Source organism: Lontra canadensis, unplaced genomic scaffold (genome assembly GCF_010015895.1).
Source record: "Lontra canadensis isolate GAN:19392208 unplaced genomic scaffold, GSC_riverotter_1.0 scaffold108, whole genome shotgun sequence".
In the NCBI taxonomy this organism is placed as follows: domain Eukaryota; kingdom Metazoa; phylum Chordata; class Mammalia; order Carnivora; family Mustelidae; genus Lontra; species Lontra canadensis.
This window is the reverse complement of record NW_022631102.1, coordinates 4393408-4414313: the sequence shown is the minus strand read 5'-3', so window position 1 is coordinate 4414313 and position 20906 is coordinate 4393408. Positions and strand designations below refer to the sequence as shown.

The 20906-nt window shown below is 48.6% G+C and overlaps 1 protein-coding gene across 3 annotated transcripts in view; it reads left to right on the top strand.

Annotated features, from left to right (window-relative positions):
• The window catches only part of EML1 (EMAP like 1), a 175122-nt gene that overhangs the window by 123343 nt on the left and 30873 nt on the right, over positions 1-20906 (top strand). For 2 of the 3 annotated variants that reach the window (XM_032839534.1, XM_032839536.1), the window contains exons 4-7: positions 5667-5801; positions 16057-16085; positions 16991-17047; positions 19575-19704. In XM_032839534.1, coding sequence (XP_032695425.1) covers positions 5667-5801; positions 16057-16085; positions 16991-17047; positions 19575-19704 — 351 coding nt within the window. The remainder of the gene's footprint in view (positions 1-5666; positions 5802-16056; positions 16086-16990; positions 17048-19574; positions 19705-20906) is intronic. The other variant, XM_032839535.1, reaches the window with a different exon arrangement.

The window sequence follows — 20906 nt, the reverse complement described above, 5'->3', positions numbered from 1 at the left end:
TGCCCCCTATGTCAGCTTTATTCACGAGAGCTCATGGTTAGTGACTGCTCTCAACAAGATTAGCTTAAGAGGAAAGAAGGAAAGAAGAGAGGGAGGGAGGAAGGCTGGTTATTTGTAGCCATCATATTGTGTGCCTATATACGTGTTAACACTTAAACAATAACCTTCCTTCCAGAAATATTCTAAGGCCTCTGCAGATGCCTCTTTTTACTTTACAAAATAATCAGTTTGATTCGTCTAATCAGCTGTTGTCAAGCAGCCAACCAGTAATACGTGGTTTTCTCAATTGAGTGTCCAAGACTCTTGGTTTTCAGGGTAGGACATGGTGATCCATTAATTTTGTTTTTCTGGCTTTTATGGGCATCCACGGATGTGAGTTCCCATCCACTTGGCTGCTGGAAACCCAAACTGTAGCCTCTAATTATTCCTCTGTGGTCAAGTTCCTATAGATCTCTCATTAGGAGAGAATTCTGAAAAGAGCAAGAAGCATGCTGGGCATACTGAATATTAAGAATAAAATAGCTTTCAGGACGTTTCAAATATGTTTACAATCATGCAGGAATTTTTCTATAATCCGAGTTCCAAATTAACCAAGTCGGGGCATCTGCACCGTGTGGATGGGTATATGTTTGTTTTCTGTCCTCTGGGTTTTTTTCAGCCTGGTGCTTAAGAACAAAATCTCCTTTGGAAATTGTCCAGCACCCAGCGGTTGTGCTTTGTGTCGCCAATTAAGACTTCGATTGGGGGCTTGATTTGGAATCCTTGGGAAAAGCTTTGTTTCCATTAGTCAAAGGAAAAAAGACAGAAAATCGGGGGAAGACATTCTAGGTCATACCTAGCTCAGCGGGGATGCTAACGCAGACAATAAAGTAACATTTCCACTGGCTCAGAACAGAGACAATCACTCATTCTTTCTGCTCCTAAGTAGAGTTTTACAATAGCGGAGCTGTGAGAAGAGAGATCAAAAGAACAAAACTGGTACAAAACAGAGCATTACTTTAAAAACACGCTGTTCCAAGTGTAAAATAAGGGGATAAGCATCTATTGCTTCCAAATAAACAGCTGACAGTGCTTTGGAAAAATGGTTACACCTGTTAGAAAGACCCATTTGTAAATGCTGGACACGCACGCAATCTCAAAAAGTAGGAAAGGAAATCTGATTTTCCGGGGGGAGTTTTAATTATTATTATTACTTCTGATATATTTCCTTATCCGTCAGATCCATTAAAACGTAGATGTTAAACTCACATTTTGATTCTGTTTCTGTAGCAAAATAGAGATAGAGTCATTCTTCCATCAAACAGAGGAAGATGACTTGGCTCCTGTCCCTTGATCAGAAGTGACACAGTCACCCCCTGGGTTTAGGGATCTGGGTTCACATGGTAGAACAGAAATTTCTGAAGACCCGTCAGATTCTCCAAGACCACTAGCCTTCTTAGGACATGACGAAGAGAGGGAGATAAGAGCATTTTGTAATTACTGAAATGAGTGATCTCCTGCAAGAATTGGAACTTGCTGGGGTGCCTGGGTGGCTCGGTCGGTTAAGTGTCTTCCTTCAGCTCAAGTCATGATCTCAGGGTCCTGGGATCAATGCCCCACGTCAAGCCCCACATCAGCCCTTCCTCCTCAGTGGGGGTCTATTTCTTCCCCTCACTCTCCCTCTGTGATCTCCCTCTTTCTCCCCCTACCCCAAAATATAATCTTAAAAAAAAAAAAAAAAGGAATTGTAACTTGCAGCACAAATTCCAGATTGGTCCTTGTCCCATGGTGACTCACCAGTGCTCAGCCCAGCACCCCACATAGGGTCAATGCCTCAGAAATATCTGTTGAGGGGTGCCTGGGTGGCCTGGGTGGCTCAGTGGGTTAAAGCCTCTGCCTTCGGCTCAGGTCATAGTCCCAGGGTCCTGGGATCGAGCCCCGAGTCGGGCTCTCTGCTCAGTGGGGAGCCTGCTTCCTCCTCTCTCTCTGCCTACTTGTGATCTCTGTCAAATAAATAAATAAAATCTTAAAAAAAAAAAGAAATATCTGTTGAATGGATAATTGTTTATAATTAGAACAATTATAATCAAGGATCATCACCCCAGTGGGTGATGACAGACGACATCATCAGAAGACCTCTGGTGGTATGCAAGCACTACCTGTCTGTTTTCTGTTTTTTCAGTTGTAAACATTTGGGATCTTCTCACACAATTCTGGAAAGCCAATCCTTGATTCCAGATCACATAATGAGAGACACATAATTGTAGCTTGTTGCTCAGAGTTATGGTCTAACCATAGGAAAAAAAGCTTGCCACCAGTCACCCTTGCAGAAACTTTCATTAAGTCTACAATTCAGTTTAAATTGGCAAAAACCTTCAAATGGGTACGGAATGAAATATAAAGAACCATTTTATTTTCAGAACTTAGAAGGTTTTTGGTTTGGCAGTGGGGGTAGAGACCAGGAGCAAAAGGCAGAAAGGATGGGATCCATGCATTTTTATACCAAAAATATTTTACTTGCTTTAAGCGCTAAAAAATGTATTCCATTATGGTACAGTCTCTCATAAGCCAGACCTTCTACCACTTTCACAATGAAGAGAAATATTTTATCTTGCTGTCCAGAAGGAACGTAACTTCTTTGATTTTTCGCTGCTGGTTATCAAAGGAGGCTTCTCGCAGTGAGTGTGCGGCGTTACTCCTTCTGGCTGCCCTCGATCCTGTGAATGTCTCGTCTTCCAGCTTTATCTTCTGTCCTTCACTTGGAGTCCTGGTAAATCCTCTTTAATTCAGAAGAGCTCTTGGCTCTCAAAAGGAAATATCTTGTTTTTCCTCTGTATCCAACAATAGTATATATTTTTTTAAGTTTCACATTTTAATGCAAATATACAGATGACTAATATCTGGGAAGAGCCGTGATGAATTACATCCCAGTCTGTACAGGCAGACGGAAATGTTCTCATTTTGGTATGTGCTGTGTGTTCTGTTATTTATTGAAGCTTCGCAAAATACTTTTCCACGCTTTCGTCATCGCTCTCGGTGTCTTCCACTTTGTCCCTGTGGCTCTCGCGTGTAGATGAACAGGTCTGTGGGTCTCCTGAACGTGTGAAGACAGAGTAGAAGGACTCGAAAGTGAGGGGCCCTTCGATTGATTGCACAGCGCGGGCGCGGGAGGTCCCGTTACCACCGCAGCACAGCGGTCTTCAGGGTCTCCTGTTGGTCTAGCCTCAGATCCTGTAACCGTGTTAATGGTTGACGTTCGTTGGCTTTTCAGATGTTCCGCAGGTCCTCAGCCCCGTGTGCACGTATCTCCTGAACCGTGCGCAGTCCTGAGTAGGAAGCCCCCCCAGAGAGAACGAGGAGTGAACAATCCCACTCGAGCTCCTGTGTCCCTCTGTGTCCTCATCTGTAGAAGGGGATCATGCGACCTTTGCGGGAGACTCGATTAAGTCACATATGCCAGCTGCGAAGATCTTAGTTTACATGGCCCGTCCCTGCCACCTGCTAGTTCCTCGTTCCCATCCCTGGTGTCCCCTGGTAGATCTGGCCGCTAAGCTCAGCATTATTAGAAAATCGGTTAATGTTTGCTGTAACTGATGAACACTCGTGGTTCTACCAGCTCTGGAAGCGTCTTCTCTACTAGTCTTTAAGTTGCCATGAACTTGCCGTGAACTCCCCTAAGGACACCACGCGGGTGACGCTCAGGCTGCTGCTGCTGCTCCCCCGGGGAACCCGTTGGGGACCAGGCAGCGTGCCTCCAAGCCCCGTGCTAGACGCTTGGCAGAGAAAGATCCCGCAAAGTTAAATCAGCTTGCTGTGTCTTGTCTCTGGAAGAAATTAAACTTTAAACACAAAGGTTTCTAGAATTTTTAAACCTCAGTCCCAGATTTCAGAAATGCAGCGCTCTCCTGAGATCTGTAATTTCCTTGTCCCCAAATTGAGCGTTCTAAAAATGCACAATTTTAACCTTAAGGCATCCCTGTTCAGATCGCAGTTGTAAGATTCTGCTGCTCCAGATCCAAAGCTTCCTTAGTTCCCGGAAAGTCTGTGAGGAAAGCACACTGATGTCATCACGATGACGGTCACGTGGTTTGTTTTTGCTCACCCAGAGGGTGCGATGCTTTTTCAAAAGCTGATACACCACGCAGGTTTTAAAAACATGCAAAGAGATCCTTCTCTGAGTGCTGAGGAATTCCAAAGGGAAAGGGACTGAAGCTGGCCTGAAGGAAGGGGGCGAGGACAGGCGAGTCAGAGTCGGTGGGGGTGGCTACTGAGAAACCCAGTGCGTGGCTGTGCTGTGTCATTAGGAGAAAGGGGGGCTCATACCCTCCCCCCAGGAGTGTAGCCTTGGTCATAAGTCCCTTGATTCCCATGTTCCCCGGTTGAAATGTGGTCTGATCTGCCACCCTCCCTGGGTCCGTCCTGTCAGCAGCCACCTGGCACTAATGTCTCATCCCATCTCCACTGGCAGCCCCGGCTCCGTCTGCACCCTGCTTCCTCCTGCCTTCGGGCCTTCTCTCCTGGCTTCCTCCTACCGCCTCTCCAGCCTTCTCCACCAGCCGGCTCACATGCCCACCGGCCAGCCCTCTCCTCTCTTGCCGAGAGCAGGTGTTAGAGCACCTCGTGACGGGCTCTCTGTGATGTGCCCATTTATTGATTCACTTATTTCGGTCTTTTTCACTGAATGAACATCAAACATCTGTACCAGGCTCTCAAAGTATATAAGAAGGACCCATGAGCTAGGTCCCGAGGAACGCGTGGCCTGGTGGTGAGGACCCGGATGTCACAGGGATGCCCGTAATTCACGTCTGTGCTCCAGGCGCTGCCTGTCCCACCTGCAGCCCGGGTCCTGGCTGATGTACCTTCGTGCCGCATGGTCTGCCCTTCTCCTAGCACATCTCTCCCCGACTGTGTGATGACGGCCCATTCACGCCATTCATTTCATTTCTCCCAGAAAGTCACTGTCTCCAGGAAGTCTTCCCAGACACCGCCCCCAGACCCCCACCCATCCAGCTCCCCCTGGCTACACTGCAGGGGCGCTACCTCCAAACTGGGGCATCACACACGGGGTGGACCGTGTTTGTCATTACCGGGGGTGTCCTATTTCCATTTGTCCCACATGTGCCCTTAGACCAGAGCTCCTCCGTACCGGCACTGTGGACTTTAGGGGGCTGGGTGGCTCTTGTCTCAAGGTTGTCTGGGGAGTTGTGCGACCTTTGGCAGCATCCCTGGCCTGTCCGCCTACTAGATGCCAGTAGAGCCCTCTCCCCCCAGCTGGGACCATTAAAGATGTCTCCAGACATTGCCAAATGCCCTCTGGGGGTGTCACCCCTGCCTTAGACTGAACCCTGCTCCGGGGCAGGCTCCTTCTTGCAAAACTGCTGGAGTGCTCTCACTCGGGGCTATGGGGGATTCCCCTCGCGGTTTCTGCTGTGACATTGAACTGGGTACCAGTTGCCACTGTCCCAAAGGCAGCGAACGGAGGCATTGATTCCAAGTGATGTTCTGCAATTAGGAATATGGACAGACAGACACACACACGTAGAGACAGACATTCTATAGTTAGGATCAGAGCCGAGCTCTTAAATAGCCACGTGAAAGTACAATGTTCTGTGTAATATATTTTTATGCTTGGCAATAAAATAAAAGCACCCATTAAGAATCTCATTGTCCTTTACCTCTTGCTGTAGCACCATCAAGAGGACCAGCTCCTCTGAGAGAGTATCTCCTGGCGGCCGGAAGGAAAGCCATGGGGATTCCAAAGGAAACCGAAACCGCACAGGATCCACGAGCAGCTCTTCCAGCGGCAAGAAGAACAGTGAGAGGTAAGGGGCTTCCTCTCTGGGCTCCTGCTGTTGGGATGTTCTGTTACTTCTTTTCCCAGAGATGAATCAGAAGATCCCCTAAAATGCACGTGAGCTTCGAGCTCTCCGTGGAGGGCAGGCCTTCTGAGAGTGCTGCGGGCACTCAGCCACTGGCCTGTGGAGGCAGACCCTCATCCTAGCTCCCACCATCACTGTCCAGGTAGAGGGCAAGATCTTGAAATCCCACCACCCTGATGCTGACAGAAAGAATTCCCGAGAATTTGCTCAGTACCAAATCCACGGACTGGGGGAAGCCATTCTGAATTTCCTTATGGGGCACCCTATACTTCTAGTACATTCTGCTGCCATTTTGAAATTAGTTTCACTGGGTTGTTTAACTTTGTCAACCGTATTTCCCAAGGCAGACTGGATCAAAAGTTGAAGTTTTATCATTTGTCAGAAACCATTTTTAATACGGAGCTGACACCAGGTATAGGACTGTTTCTTTCCGGTCTCACGAAACACGCTTACTTCTAATTCTGAATTTTCCCTTTGAGGTTAGTTTATCATGCATTATGATAAACACCTACACAACTACTAGTAGCCTTTTATTAGTGAAAGGGAATTGTTGCCGTTTTAATGGCCCGTGTCAGGTGTACAAACATATGGGGCCCAGGAGACCGGTGTCTCTGGGCACATACCTGACGCTGTACTTTATGCTGTTTTTAAACATCGTGCCGTAGTTCTACTCTCTCTCTGTTGAGCAAGGCTGAGGAAGGGATTTCAGCTTCACAGGCTAAACATGGCTTTTTTCCCCCCCAAATGTTTATGTAAGAAGAAGGCTTAGTCATAAAGTGATCGACTCCAACCCTCAGGCTGTAAAAATTCCAAGTTTGTAAATCCATTCTGATTCAGTCCTGCAAAGAACCTTAAATTCTTTTTGAGTTTTATCCCTAAAAGGTACCTTTTGTGGAAAAGATGCAGGCATCTTCCCCAACTGTAGCAGGTTAGGGCCCCCCACCGTCGAATAACAGCCTCAGAGACTGACATTGGCTTCTGTCTTCTAATTTAGACTGTTAGTACTTCTTATCAGAAGATTATGTTAATAGGACCATAATATCTTAGAAATAAGGCCACGTGGCTATGTTGGCAATAGAGCGTAAATGGGCCTTGCCGCAGGCTTCTCTGAGTTTAGGGTAAGCTTGGAAGTTGGCCTGAAATGTCTAGATCTTGGCAGTTCTTAAAAACTTGGCTCCTTCTGTGCACATCTGATTTTTATTAAGAATTTCCAAAGAGAATCTGCCTTGTGCAAACTCCAGATCTGTTTTATCTTTCAAATCCTATGGCATTGATAAATGCACTGGGTAAATATTTCCATAAAAGATATTTGCAAAAGGTTTTGTTTGGTTTTGTTTTGTTTTTGCTGCCACGGTAGGAAATTTTGATTTGGAAATGAGGGATGGGAAAATCTTCTCATTTTCTAAAAATAACTCAAGCAACTAAACATGTCCATTTAAAAATAAATCCTTTGTTTCGTTCGGACCCAGGAAAAGTTGAGGCCTCTGTGCCACTGAACAGGTTGAGTTACACACACTTGAGAAGGAAAGTTCTTGCCTTCTCGTAGGTGATTGCTGGTGTGGCAGATACCTTCAGGGGCCCGAGGGAATAATAGCCCAGTAACTGAGACAGGAAGAAGCAGCACGGAGAAGGTCAAGTTGGTGATTCAGTCTCTGCCTGACTCCTTACTTCCTTCCTCCTCTCCCTTCCCCTGTGAGCAGCCCCCGTCCTGGGCTCTATTGGTCTGGCCCCAAACCAGAGCTGGAGTCTCCCGGATCAATACCCCGTGGCGGGGACTTAAAGTGTTCAGAGAAAGCTGTAGGGACATGGCCTGACATAACCCTCTTTAAACCACCATGGTCTTCAGTGCTCTAAGCCGGTGTGTTCGTCTCCTGATGGCTCCAGTTTCTGTCTGTCCATGGTTCCAGGAGGCCGTCATCCATTTTCAGAGCTGGTCTTATGCGGTTCCTGCGGACAGCAAGACAAAATGGAAAGGGCACAAACTCTAGAGTAAAAGAAAGGTCTGGGTTTGTAAACCAGGAACTTCTCCAAGCCTTAGCTTTCGCCCGGGTGCCTGAGGGATCGCATACCCAATCGCCTCGAATCTTGTCAAACTGACTGGGAGGAGAACCCGCAGCCCAAGGCTTGGCACCTGGTCGTGGGCATCATGGTAGTGGTGGCTCTTAGAGCACGAGGCCCAAGCAGAGCGCAGGAGGACCCTTGACGAGGTTTCCGGAACCGGGAACTTTCTTTTCCCTCACTCGTGAGATAAGGGGGTTACGTGGGGGTGGAAGCAATTAGTCTTGTTTCTGGTCCAACACACATTCACTGAGGTTCGTGTGCGTGATGCAGTCCCAGGAACACAACCTGAGTTCGGACAAGATCTAGAAGGGCTCAGGGGGGCGGGGGTGGGGAGTCAGGAGGTGGTCAGAAAGTGTGACACGTCTGCACGGTTGTCCCCGTCGTGCCAGAGTGAGCAGGGCTGCAGGCGAGCTGGCCGGGATGCAGGGAGGGCGAGTGGGCCCAGGGGTGACCCTGGACGGGCCCGGCTTTGTGCAGCAAGCGCACCGCACACCCACGCCGGGGCCGCATCTTGGAAGAAGCAGACTCTTGGCTCCCGAGTGCACGTTGCCGCACACCATACGCAGAGCTGTCTTCCGCGCGTGTGGCCCTTGTACGAAAATTGGAAAAAGCCTCCTCTCGCTCCAAGAAGACAATCCCACGTCAGCACGTATAGTTTTTTGATGAGAATTCCAGCAAATATGAACGACTCCATAGACCTCGTCCAAATCCTCATGTCAAACATAAAATCGTGTTTTTGAGGTCCTCAATGTTCACAGTTTCCGAGATAGACTAATTTACTTGAAAATAATGGCGTGTTTTACTTCCACAGAAACCATGTTCTTTTATGAATTTCAGTGTTCCTGTGTCTCATTTCCTTTGGAAGTGGTCACTGGATTTGACGGTCGTTCTTGTGACCTTGTACGCTTGTCTTCGAGTGTCTAACACCTTAAAATACTCTGCTTATAACAACAGCACGTAGTCTTCGCACCAACAAGACTTACATAAAAACAAAAGCAATGTATGGCAAGGTTAATGTTTACTCTATGGATTACTGATGATAAATATTAACGGTTACATAGTGATTTGTGTTGTAATGAAGTACGTATTAAATTTAAATAGGAAATCAACAGTAACATTCTGATGAACGACCTGTGCTATCTAACATAACCTCTGTAGTAACCCAATAGGGATTTTTTTTTTATTTAAAAAAAAAGTGTTATTATGAGACAGAAGAACAACTATTACTTAGAATGCAGTTTTATGTAAAATGTTGCTTGACTGCTTGAGTGTTTCAGTTAGAAAACTGGTCTGTCCCCCCCCTTTGTAATTCTGATGGAGTGACATATATCAGCTTTGTAAACTAGATACTTTGTTTCCATCAAAAAGTTGTTGTAATGGGCTCATTTTGTTAGAACAAGAAATGTCTCAGCTGGAAACCTTTTTAGAACACACATTTTTTAGTAAAACACACACACACACACACACACACACACACACACACACTTAAACTCCCCATCTTAAGAGTCAGCAAAAGTGGAAAGAAAAGAAAAAAAAAAAAATAACACTTCAAAATAGCAAGGAAGTGAAAATGCCCCCTTAGAGGCTGTTTTGTACTGAGCTACCTGAACGCCTGTACCAGCTGTTTTATCCAGACTGTAGGGTCCAGAACCCTGAGCTGGGGACTCTGAGCTCCATCCTTCCTCCAGCTCTAGTGTTCCATGAAATAGTCTTTTCAGTGACACCTCGAGGTCCTCAGGGCTAAAATTTGTTCTTTTACTTGAACATCACTGAGATTGTAATGTGAATCTTCACCGTCAGTCTGGCAGCAAGGGCCCTTGTCTGCTGGCGCCCCTTCTTCTCTTGGGCCCCGATATTCATGCGTCTCTAACACCAGCTCTCACTTGTCCCCAGCAAGAATTTTTTCTCTGAGATAATTGATGTATTACACAAATAACATGTGCTCCCCCATGATCAAACCCAGTCTGAATTAAAGAAATGCAAATCTAAGTAAGAAGATAGTGTATTTAGAAAAACCTTTCTTGTGTAGGGGCACCTGGGTGGTCAGTCAGTAAAGCATCTGACTCTTGATCTCAGCTCAGGTCATGATCTCAGGGTTGTGAGATCCAGCCCTGGGTCAGGCTCTGCACTCCACGCAGAGTCTGCTTGTCCCTGTCCCTCTCCCTCTGGACCTCCCCCAACTCTCTCTCTCTCTCTCTCTTACATAAATAAACAAACAAATAAATAAAATCTTTATTTTTTAAATAAAATCTTTTAAAAAAGAAAAATCCTTATTGTATTATAAAACACAGATTTTTTTTTTTTAAAGCTAAAACCCCCACACAAAGAAATATATAGCTTAATGAATGACACCTTCTAGCACTTAGTGAGTGGAGGGTTTTCCCCTTCTAACTGCATGACGTGTGTGTGTCTGGAGATTTGCGGGGTCGATGGTTGGGCACATTGGAGGACCTCCAGCTCATCCTTCAAGACCCAGCGCAGGATGCCCCTTTCTCTGGGAAGCCTGCCCTGGCTCTTTGGTCTGAGTCAGTCGCCTTTCTGATTGCTTAGTGCCTGCTCATTCGCTTTATCTGGAACTTCCTCCCCGTTCACCCCATCCCCACGCACGCCCCTTGCCCTTCCTGGAGCTTTGGGAAGGCAGAAGTTGCCCCTTATTATTCTTTGTATCACTAGCACCTCTCACAGGGCCTGGCAGCCAGTTACTGCTCAATAAATATTTCTGGCACGAATGAAAGAATATATATTTAATTTTTAAAAAAACAGACCAAAAAAAAAAAAAAGTCATTTAAGAAAATGTGTGAACAGCACCACCTACTGGTAGACAGGTTTGACACGGCCCTTCAGATTCCAAACTGTTTTGCACTGGAAATGAGGTGACTTGAGTTAAGCATCTTCCCTTTACGGAAAAAGGGGTTTACTCTCCAAGCTGTGGGGTCATTTATCTTTTAATAAATGTTAAAGTGATAAGTGCTAATATTCTGTGTGTTGTTATCATTAGGAGGCTGGCAGGCAGAGGGACTGGAAATATGTGCAGGTTCTTATCAATGAAATTCGGAAGAGGGAAGGGACATTAAGTAATCACCGTGTCCTGGGCGCTCTGGTGACACACTTTATCTGATCTGGCCTATACCTGACAGTGGATTTAGTCCCATTTTGTAGGTGAAAGAAAGTAGGGCTTACAGAGGTAAAGCTTCTTGCCTGACTTGAGTAAGGTGCAGCAGACTTCAAAATCTGGGCTCGTTCTGCCACATTAAGCTGGAAGTATTGGCTGGAAATGTCTATGAAACGATCTTTGTTCCCAGCGAGGTCTCCAGTGACTTCTAAACTCTTCTAGATGGTTCCTAAATGACCCTCTTTCTAGCAGAAAGCCGCGTAAGGGCATTTATATGGAGAGTCATGTCTTACGCGGTAAAGTATTTTGATTTCCAGTGGAAATGTTATTTCAAGTGGGTCCTTTTCAGAAGGACTCATGGCGTGTGTGCCAAGAACAACAGTTTTCACAGGTGAATAAGTTTCAGAGAAATAACACGTTTGTCTCTGGAATGGTGTCCTCCTTGAGCCTGAGCAGTCATTTTCAAAAACAAGTGTCTCTCCTCAAACAGCATTGGACACGTGTTGGCTCTGCTCTCATCCTGGTCCCCCACAGGTCCCCCTCACACACGGCACTCAGGTGTCAGACTTGCAGTGCACAGGACCTGGGCCCCTGAGCTCCCTTTCAGGCACGTGGGGCAAATTAGGTAATAGATAGGGAAGTGCCGAGCGCAGATCCCACCGCAGAAGAGGAGCAGGGTGGATGCGGCTTGCATTGGAGTCCTAGCAAGTTCTCCACCAGACGCCCCTCCCTGTGCACACCCAGCCTTCCTTGGGGCAGGTGAGTGTTAGCGGATGAACAGACAGACAACCACTAGGAGACCAGCGCTGTGCCCAGAGTCCACAGTGGATGTTATCGGGGCGCTGGTAACACGCGACGTGGACCCAGGTGGCTGTAGCTGCTGCATGGGTGCGAGCTCACGGCTCCCAGCAGGAACTTTTCCTTTGTTCGGTGGCTTGGTTTCCTCCAGATCCAGCTGCTGGTCTGGCAAAGGCTCTCGGCTGCCTCGCCTCCTCCGTGAGTCCCCAGGTACTGCTTACAGTGTCTGAGAGTCCTTCCGATCGTCTCCTGAGCCAACTGCTCAAGGAAACACACAGCCAAACTCTTCCAGCAAATCTTCCTGCCAAAACAGAGCCGTAAAAGCCATACCCGACTGCAACACTGTTCATTTTGGAGGGATGGGCCACCGCCCAGTGCAGAAGAGCCAAGAAGCAAAGGTCTGCTCAGCAGAGGGGAAATCCTGTCTCTCCTCCGTGCTCAAGTCACTCTAGGGGGAGCGGGGGGGGAACACCTGCGTCAGCCTCCCCACGGGGGGCACACTTAGGTTTCCCCACTTAGCTCACGCTAAGGAACAGGTCACAGGAGACCAGTCACGCAACACTGGACGGGGGGTCTCGTCCTGCACCAAGCAAACTTGCAGCCCAGGCAACAGCATCAGGTTCCCAGGGTCCGCTCTCAATCTGCCAACCGCGAGTTTTGGAAAGGACAGGTGTTCTGAATGGATTTTGACTGGAGGCCATAGTGTCTTTAATCTTGGATCGCTGTCGTCATCGCCCCTTCTGGGGTTCGTCCCTCTGCTGCTAGTTGGAAAGGTTCACTGTCAGTCCGTCCATTTGTACCTATAAGACTTGCACACAGGACTGGGACGCCCTCTCCCCTGGCACTCCGGCGCCGTTTAGGAAGGGGTGCAGATGGCAATAATGGGTTCGCAAGTAAAGAGTGTATATTCTATAACAATGTAGCTTTCTAGAATAATGAAACGCAGCAGTAGTATCCTTTCTAAATGTAATAGGTGCAAAATGTGATGCACAGTTCAGAGCAAAATTTAAGAACTAGGAGCAGCGCTACCTGGGGCCTCTCTCTGTGACCCTCGATTGTTAACACTCACACTGCCGTTTCTAGTACATTTTACTTATTTATTTGAGAGAGAGGGCACGAGGGAGGGGGCGAGAGCAGAGCGAGAGGAAGAGGCAGATTCCCTGCTGGGATCATGACCTGAGCCAGAGGCAGATGCTGCACCGACTGAGCCACCCAGGCGCCCTCGTTTCTGGTGTTTTCACAGAGATCGTTGATTGTTCTTCTTATGTTACAAGCTCAGCCTCAAAAGTCCGCGGGCCTTCCTGTGTTTGGAATTCAAACTGCCCTGTGGATCTCTCTCTCTCTCTGAGAAGGACAGAGTTCATAATCGCACTTTTCAGTCTCCAGGAAAGGTTCTGGATGGCTTATTCCTGTGTTCGTGGTTTTCGTGATCAAAGTCATGATGGAAAAATGGCCTTCGTGTCTTCCGGTTCCCTGTCATGATGTCCCTCTAACAGTCAGCTTGCTCTGCAGTCTTGCGGTACAACGTTAACCCCGCGTGTCCTCCCCCGCCCGGGAAGCTAACAGTACGTGAAAGTCAGAGGTCAGACTCGTGCTTCGACTTGGGTGATCCCAGGAGTGTCGCTCTGGCCCCGACAGGGAACCCAGGCCGGTGATCTGCAAAACCACGGCTATTTTAAACCCACCCTGGAGCTGAGGTCGCAGAGTACTCATGCTGAGCTAGAAATCCACACGATGACAAGCCTGTCCTGGGAGAGACGGGCCCTTGGCTGTGCTCATCTTGGGCAGAGCGACAGAAGGAGAGGAGCCTTCCTGGACGCACGTCGGAAGAAACAACTGGAAGCTCACGGGATAATTAAGCTGAGTGTGGACTGGCACCATCGTTTGGAAGTCTTGGGAGCCCCTGGCACCAGGGACACACACACACACTCCTGCCTTTCTGTGGACTTGCAGTGAGCTCGGGACGGACCGGGAGCAGGTCAGGAGTGCAGGACACCCTCTCTGGGGCACGGGCACGTCAGGCTGCTGTTGCCCGAGGGCGGAGCAGCGGAACCAGGAGAAATGGTGTCCCTGTGGGGCTCACGCACGTGCTGGGCAAGAGCCGGCCGCCCCTCCAGGAAAGACCAAGAGCCCATAGCCCTGGAGGCGCGGTGCATGGTGAAGTCTACAGACCCCACGGGGGAGCCAAGGGAAGCCCCCCCCCACACGACCCAGCCTTACCAGGTGCCAGGCAGGGAACCCAGCAGTGAGACGAGCAGAGGTCCCTGCCCTCTGGAGGCACCTCCCTGTAGCAGTGTGGGGGGGGGAGGGGATGGGGGCAGAGGGGCAGCACCGGAAGGGGTTGCAGAGCAGAGTATCAGAGAGGCCTCTCTGGGAAGTGGCTCAAAGCCCAGACAATGCAGGGGCCGTGGGACCTGTGTCCAGGAGGCAGGAAAGCCAGGGGAGAGGCTTGACACAGGAGCTGAGCTCCGGCACTAGTGAGGGCCACCATGGACAGGGCAGCTCACTCAGTGACCAGAGGGGACAGGGGAGAGGCGGACAGAAAAAGAGAGTTGTCGGGAGAGGTGACAGTAGGGCCTTAGGGGCCAGTGGAAGACAGACTGTCACAGTAAAGATTGTCCCGTGCTTCCAGAGTAGTTTTCGGTGACCAAAGGTCAGCGTCATGCCATGGATCCGACTATTTAAAACACATCTGAGCAGAGCGTTTCTAAAGCATCAGTCCAGAGTCCCGTCCCCTCCTCCCGCCCCCCCTGTACAGCATAAAATTTTCTGGGAATAAAGGACATTGATAATAGCATTTATTATATTGTTGCGTTACAGCTAATTCTTTTTCTTTACAAAATTTCATTTGTTTATTCAAGAGGGTTGGGGGAGGAGCAGCGGGAGGGAGAGACTCTGTGCTGAGCATGGAGCCCGACGCGGGGCTCGATCCCACGACCCCGAGATCCCGCCCTGAGCTGAAATCAAGTGTTGGTCGCCCAACTGACTGAACCTCCCAGGCGCCCCCAGGTCACAGCTAATCCTTACTCGTGGTGTTTCTCAATGTATTTGAAAAAAATGGAGGAGAAAAGTAGTATTAATGCTCTATCAGCTCAGGTACTTTTTTTTTTTTTTAAAGATTATTTATTTATTTATTTGACAGACAGAGGTCACAAGTAGGCAGAGAGATAGGCAGAGAGAGAGAGAGGGGGAAGCAGGCTCCCCGCTGAGCAGAGAGCCCGATGCGGGGCTCGATCCCAGGACCCCGAGATCATGACCTGAGCCGAAGGCAGAGGCTTAACCCACTAAACCACCCAGGCGCCCAGCTCAGGTACTTTTTAAAAAAACATGGCACACACACATTGGTGTGCTTCCTCAGGCTCTCTCGGGGGTGGCTTTCCTTTACGCAGTCTGTCTTGTTCGGAGTGTGAAAGCAGGAGGTCCTCCAGAAAGCGGGGTGGTACACGGGAGCACGGGGCAGACACAGGAGTCTCACAGACTGGGGACCAGGCACTGGCTCTCTGATTGAACAGGACACATGTGCTGTCCTGCCCGAGAGTCCCTTCCCTGGCCTGGCAGGCGGGGGGTAACCTCTCCCTGCAGGTGCTTGTTTTGGGAAGGAGTAGGCATATCCTCCTACCCAGGGCCCTCCTTGTGGGAGCTCCCCGCATGGAAGCCTGCCCCTAGGGATGACCTTGAATGCACCGGGGGCTTGGTTCCCCCAGGGGCAGTCAGGGATGGTCCCAGCCTGGCGGAAGTGCGCGGCGGGGTCCCCCAGCACTGAGACGGCTGCACCCCTGATATCTTTATTCTTGTCCTCTTTTTCTTCTAATAGCAGCCGCCCTGCTAGGAGCTGAGCTCTGAGGGTCCTTACGCAGAAGGCCCTGTGTCAGGAATTCGCTGGTTTTAAATAAATTATTTAAATAATCTACAAAAGAGCACAGGGAAGGAGAGCAAAGCTTTCCACGTGTAGATGCAGCCATTCCCGTCTTGGTGAAGCACCTTTTCTTCCTAGACCCTCACGTGCTCTCATACAAAGCTCAGTCGTGGGGAGAAGGCTGGGATTATAGCCTTCACACCCGCTTTTAGACACGATCCTATACCCGTGTTCCTTTTTGCTATCGCGTGGTTTTGTTTTTCTCTTTAATGACCGTCACCGGTGTGGCATCCGGGACCGGCCTCCCCGTGAGCAAGGCTCACCGTCCCCCCAAGCCTCCCGCTAAACCTGTCTCTCTTTCGTCTCCACAGCAAACCCAAGGAGCCCGTCTTCAGCGCAGGTAAGTTGGATTTCGTCTTTGTGAGGGCCCCACACTCCCCTCAGGACTCGAGGGACGGATAAGTAGCTTGTCACCTGCTCTGTCCGAGTGGCGGGGCTCACGGGCTGAGTGCCAGCAGCCGGCACCCGGGCGGCGGGGTCAGGCCGCAGAGACCGGCCATACAACGGTCATAAAGACTGGACCCTCTATTCACCCCCTTAAACCCGATTTAAGTTGCGCCAATAAGGAGGAAGAGCAAAATGCCACCAATAAAGCAGAGGCAGAATTTCTGGAGGAAAACACTGTGTTGCCTTGATAGTCCTCTCTGACCCTCGGGGCTTCCGGCTCAACACCTGCCTCTCTCCGAAAGGGAAGCTTTCTGATGCATTATGTTATAACTTTGTCTAAAAGTAGCTTTTTTCCCCTCTCTTTCTGCCTTTGATTTCCTAAACTGCAAACTAATAGTTCATATGGACCTTTCCATTTACCTTTTTTTTTTTTTTACACATTTTATAATAAGGTAGATGCTATTTTTAGGATCATAACCTGATTGAAAAGCGCATTTAAAATGCAAAACCGTTGACAAGTACGGTATCAGTTGAGTAAAACCATTTCGTTTTAACTTTTCCAGTTTTTTCCCCTTCAGTTCAGAATCGAAACCTCTACAAAAGTCAGTGTCTGTGTTTGTCGGCATGTGCTTGAGTATTCATTTCATTTTCAGGAGGCATGAGATCACGCCCTGAAAACGTAGTTGCCCCAAGCCAGGCGTTGAGCACGCTGGTCTGCACCCCTGCGCTGAAGGCAGGCTCTCCTGCCGGGGGTGGGGCAGCGGCTCCGACTGAGAGCCAGCTGCTCCCCAGCGAGGCTGCTCCCCAGCGAGCGGGCGGGCCAGTCCCTCTCGCAGTTCTTGCCATCTCTTTATCTAGCGCTTCTGTCCCTGTCTCCGAAATCACAAGGGAAACGCCGGGTGACACACTGCAAAGGTAGGCGGCATTTCTGAAACCTCATAGCTCTCTGAGCAAAGCTGCTACCCAGGCTGCAGAAACTTCTTTCATACAGGCAAGCAGATATTCTCCTGGTATGAAAACGTTTTGGGCACATGAGCCACTCCAACTTATTTTCAGTTAAAAGCATCCCCGTGCATTGACTTGGATGGGTTTTAATAAGTAGCTTATACATTTGATCTGGCTTGATTATTGGCTGGTTGCAGGCACTTTGAAAATGCCAGACAAAACTTAAGAGAGCTATAGGGCAGTGCTCAATGCCCCACTGCTTGACCTGGTGTCTTGTACCACTGCTGGCCTTCCCCTCCGCGCCTTCTGGTTGGCCGCTGTGAGCTATTGTCCTAACATGCCTAGAAAATACTTTTGCTTTCCCTTGCTGCATTTTGATTTGAATTTTTTTTTTTTTAAGATTTATTTATCTGGGGAGAGAGGGGTAGAGGGAGAGGATCTCATGCTGAGCACAGAGCCCAATGCAGGGCTCAATCCCACGACCCTGAGATCACGACCTAAGCGGAAACCAGGAGTCGGACGCTCAACCGACTGTGCCTCCCAGGCACCCCTGCATTTTGACTTTAGATGTAGAACGTCTGAACTACCAGCGCAAAACAGTGCCAAGGCAAAACCCCGCGGCTTTTTCCCCCCGTCAGTGACTATAATCGTGCTAAGCAGGCGTTGTGATGACTTCGCCAGTGCCCAGCTGTAACAGACCCAGTATCCCACGCGCACGGATGGTGGCAGCTGCGGAGGGTTCCGCCGAGCTGCAGAGATAGCACAACAGCCTCTTTATTACCCATCCAGCGCTCTGCCTCCTCTCGTACAAGGAGAGTGGATGTGACCGCGTGTCTTTTAGCTCCGAGCTCACAGGTCCCTGCTTTCTTTTCCCTCCTGTCGTCCACTGGGGGCTCCTGGGTCCTGCAGGTGTGGCAGCCACACAGCCTGATGAGCTCAGACTCGGGTGAGGGATTAAGGAAGGGAAGAGGTTTCGGCAAGGGCAGAGGCCCAGAGCAGAGTGCAAGAGACACATCTGGCCAGACAGGAGGATACGGGCCGGCGCTGCGGCCAGAGAGATCACACGAGAGGGCAGGCAGGGCGCTAGAGGCCAGCAGGTGACACAGTGGGCGAAGGACTTTGCATGGAGGAAGGACTTGCTGAAATCCACTCTGGGCCTTGATGGTTTGGCAGCAGAATGTAAAATGCCCCGGGGGAGCAGTAAGAGAGCCTGGGGTGCCAGACCTGGGAAAGGCCGGCCCCAGGGGATCTGGGGAGGACAGCCTGGCGGCAGTGTCCTCATAGGAAGGTCCACGGACCTGAGCGGCTGGCGTGGCATCTGCAGGATGAGCACGTGGGATTCTTAGTCACAAGTCAGACTGTCTGTGCAGAGTGAGCGAGCATCCCACGCGTGCATGTGAGCCCAGAAGTGCACGCACACAGGGAACATGCAACCGGGACGGCCCCTTAACCTGCAGGCCCTATTGCATGTGGCATTGTTTGAAGCTCCTTGGGGACAAGACTTACAAAACTAACCTGTAAATGCCGTGCTTCTGGCGGTGTAACCCCTCCGTGACCTCACCTGTTTCCTCTCCACGGGTGTTTCTCTGTTGAGTTCTGTGCTGCCACACCGGTTCCAACTCCCCGATTTAACTGCCACAGGGGCCCGGGCATTTGGTCTGCTGTGAGTTTTAACAGAATTCACCAGGAGCTCACAGACATTCTCTCTGGTCTCACCATCTCCCGGGTGCCAGCAGAAAACGCCAGCTGATTTCTTTGTAAACCCGCACTTGCCCCATGCTGATGTGCCTCTGGGTGTTCCTCTTGCCCCGTTATTTCTTGAAACGCCACAAGTGATGTTATTATAAAAATGTTTGTTCTAGAAGGTTCTATTTCACGATGCCTCTCTCCAATGGGTCTTTTGTTCTTTTATTTTCTTTCTAGTTTTTCCTTGAGCATTTTCCTTCTTGCGTGTACCCTAGCATGTACTTCTGCCGATTTTGTGTTCTTTACACTCGAAAAGGCTGTCCACTGTAAAAGACACATAAAGATACATTACATTGCACTATATTTCATTACATTGCACTATACCAAACCAATTTAAAATTTAAGGAAATCTTATGAATTTTGATACTAAAATTGTACATACATTGAAATCAATAAAAAATTTTAGTAGATTTCTTGTGTTGTAATTTTTTGAGGTGGCATTTTCCCCCCTCCTGATGATAAAGAAAATGTGAGCTACCAAGTCTCATGTGGAAAAATAATGGAATCTAGTTTTTCCTACCTTTTATGGTTTCTCATGTATTTCGTGTACTTAGGCAGCCTGTCAAACATAAACAGGGCAAAAACTTTTGTTTTAAACTCTTCAGCGTTGTGTTTTGGTTCCACATTAATTAGAAATTACACGAAGGGTAAAGTTTTTGCTTTTACATTAAAAGGCTAAAGAAAAGATAACATTTGTTTTCAGAGGCACTGGGCACTGAGGTGTCTTACGATCTCTATGTTCTTTTTGTAGAAGAAGGATACGTAAAAATGTTTCTTCGGGGACGCCCCGTTACCATGTACATGCCCAAAGACCAAGTGGACTCCTATAATTTGGAAGCAAAAGTAGAGCTACCGACCAAGAGACTGAAGCTGGAATGGGTGTATCCTTTATTTACTGACCGGACCTGGCACGAGGTTTAAGTTGATTCATGCCCAGAGCTTAAAATTTAACTTAAAATTAAGTGATGTAACTTAAGTTCTCTTAAGCATGTATTTATTTACTTGGGCGGGGGGAAGGGCAGAGGAAAAGAGAGAGAATCCCAAGCTGCCTCCGCACTGAGCACGGACCCCAGTGTGGGGCTCGATCTCACAACCCTGAGATCATGACCTGAGCTAAAATCAGAGAGTCGGAGGCTTAACTGACTGAGCCACCCGCGTGCCCCACGTTCTCTTCAGTTTTAAGAAAACCAAAGTATTCTATTCTCACTTTTTAAAAAATTGATTTAACAAAAAGGCCTATATGTGAACACCCAGTCTGGTGTTCGAGCAGAAGAGGGGCTCTGGGAGGGCTCCTGATTGTGGGGGACACTCTCTTACAAGTCCCGAAGGAAAGGTTGTAGTCCTGGCTCAAATACGTCCACCTTACTTTCCCAAAGAGAAAATAGTTAAATGCTAGATGGGGTTTGTTTGTTTTTGTTTTTGTTTTGTTTTGTTTTGTTTTTTTAGAGAGTCATAAGAAAATGCATCACTTTCTGGCCTGAATCTTAATCTTTCCAGCAGAATAAATGTAGTTGAAAACTAATAGGAAAGCAGTCTTACTGATAATAATCATAAATGGGCAGAGTTTAGGATTCTAATGAAATTGAAAGAACGGATCGTTTTTAATAGTAGGTGTCATAGGCTCGGCCAGCTCTGCAGGGCAGGCGGAAAAGCCAGAGCTCTGCCTGCTTACCTGGACACACAGGACATGCAGGAGGACACCAGACTTATACACTTAGGAAAATGAGACTATCAGAGATTGAACTACACTGCGTGGCAGGAAGTCCTTACACCCAGACAAAGAGTGATAGACACCTTGGAGAGAAGGACAGACATTCCCCCTCAAACCAGTGGGGGGCTTGGCCAGCCTTGGGAGACTAATTGAAGGAATAACAAGGAACACCCCCGGTACTGAATGTAGGGGGTCCAGTGCGGGGCGAAAAGAAAGTTGACATTAGCATAGCTAGAATGCTGCTTTAAGAGAAAGAAAAGTCCTCCCCTGCCCAAAATCTAAGCCACAGAAATCCGAGTCTGCCCTAGGACTAACCTTGAGATAAAGCTGCTGGAGCCTTCATCCTATGAGATTTGGAAACATGAATGAGCT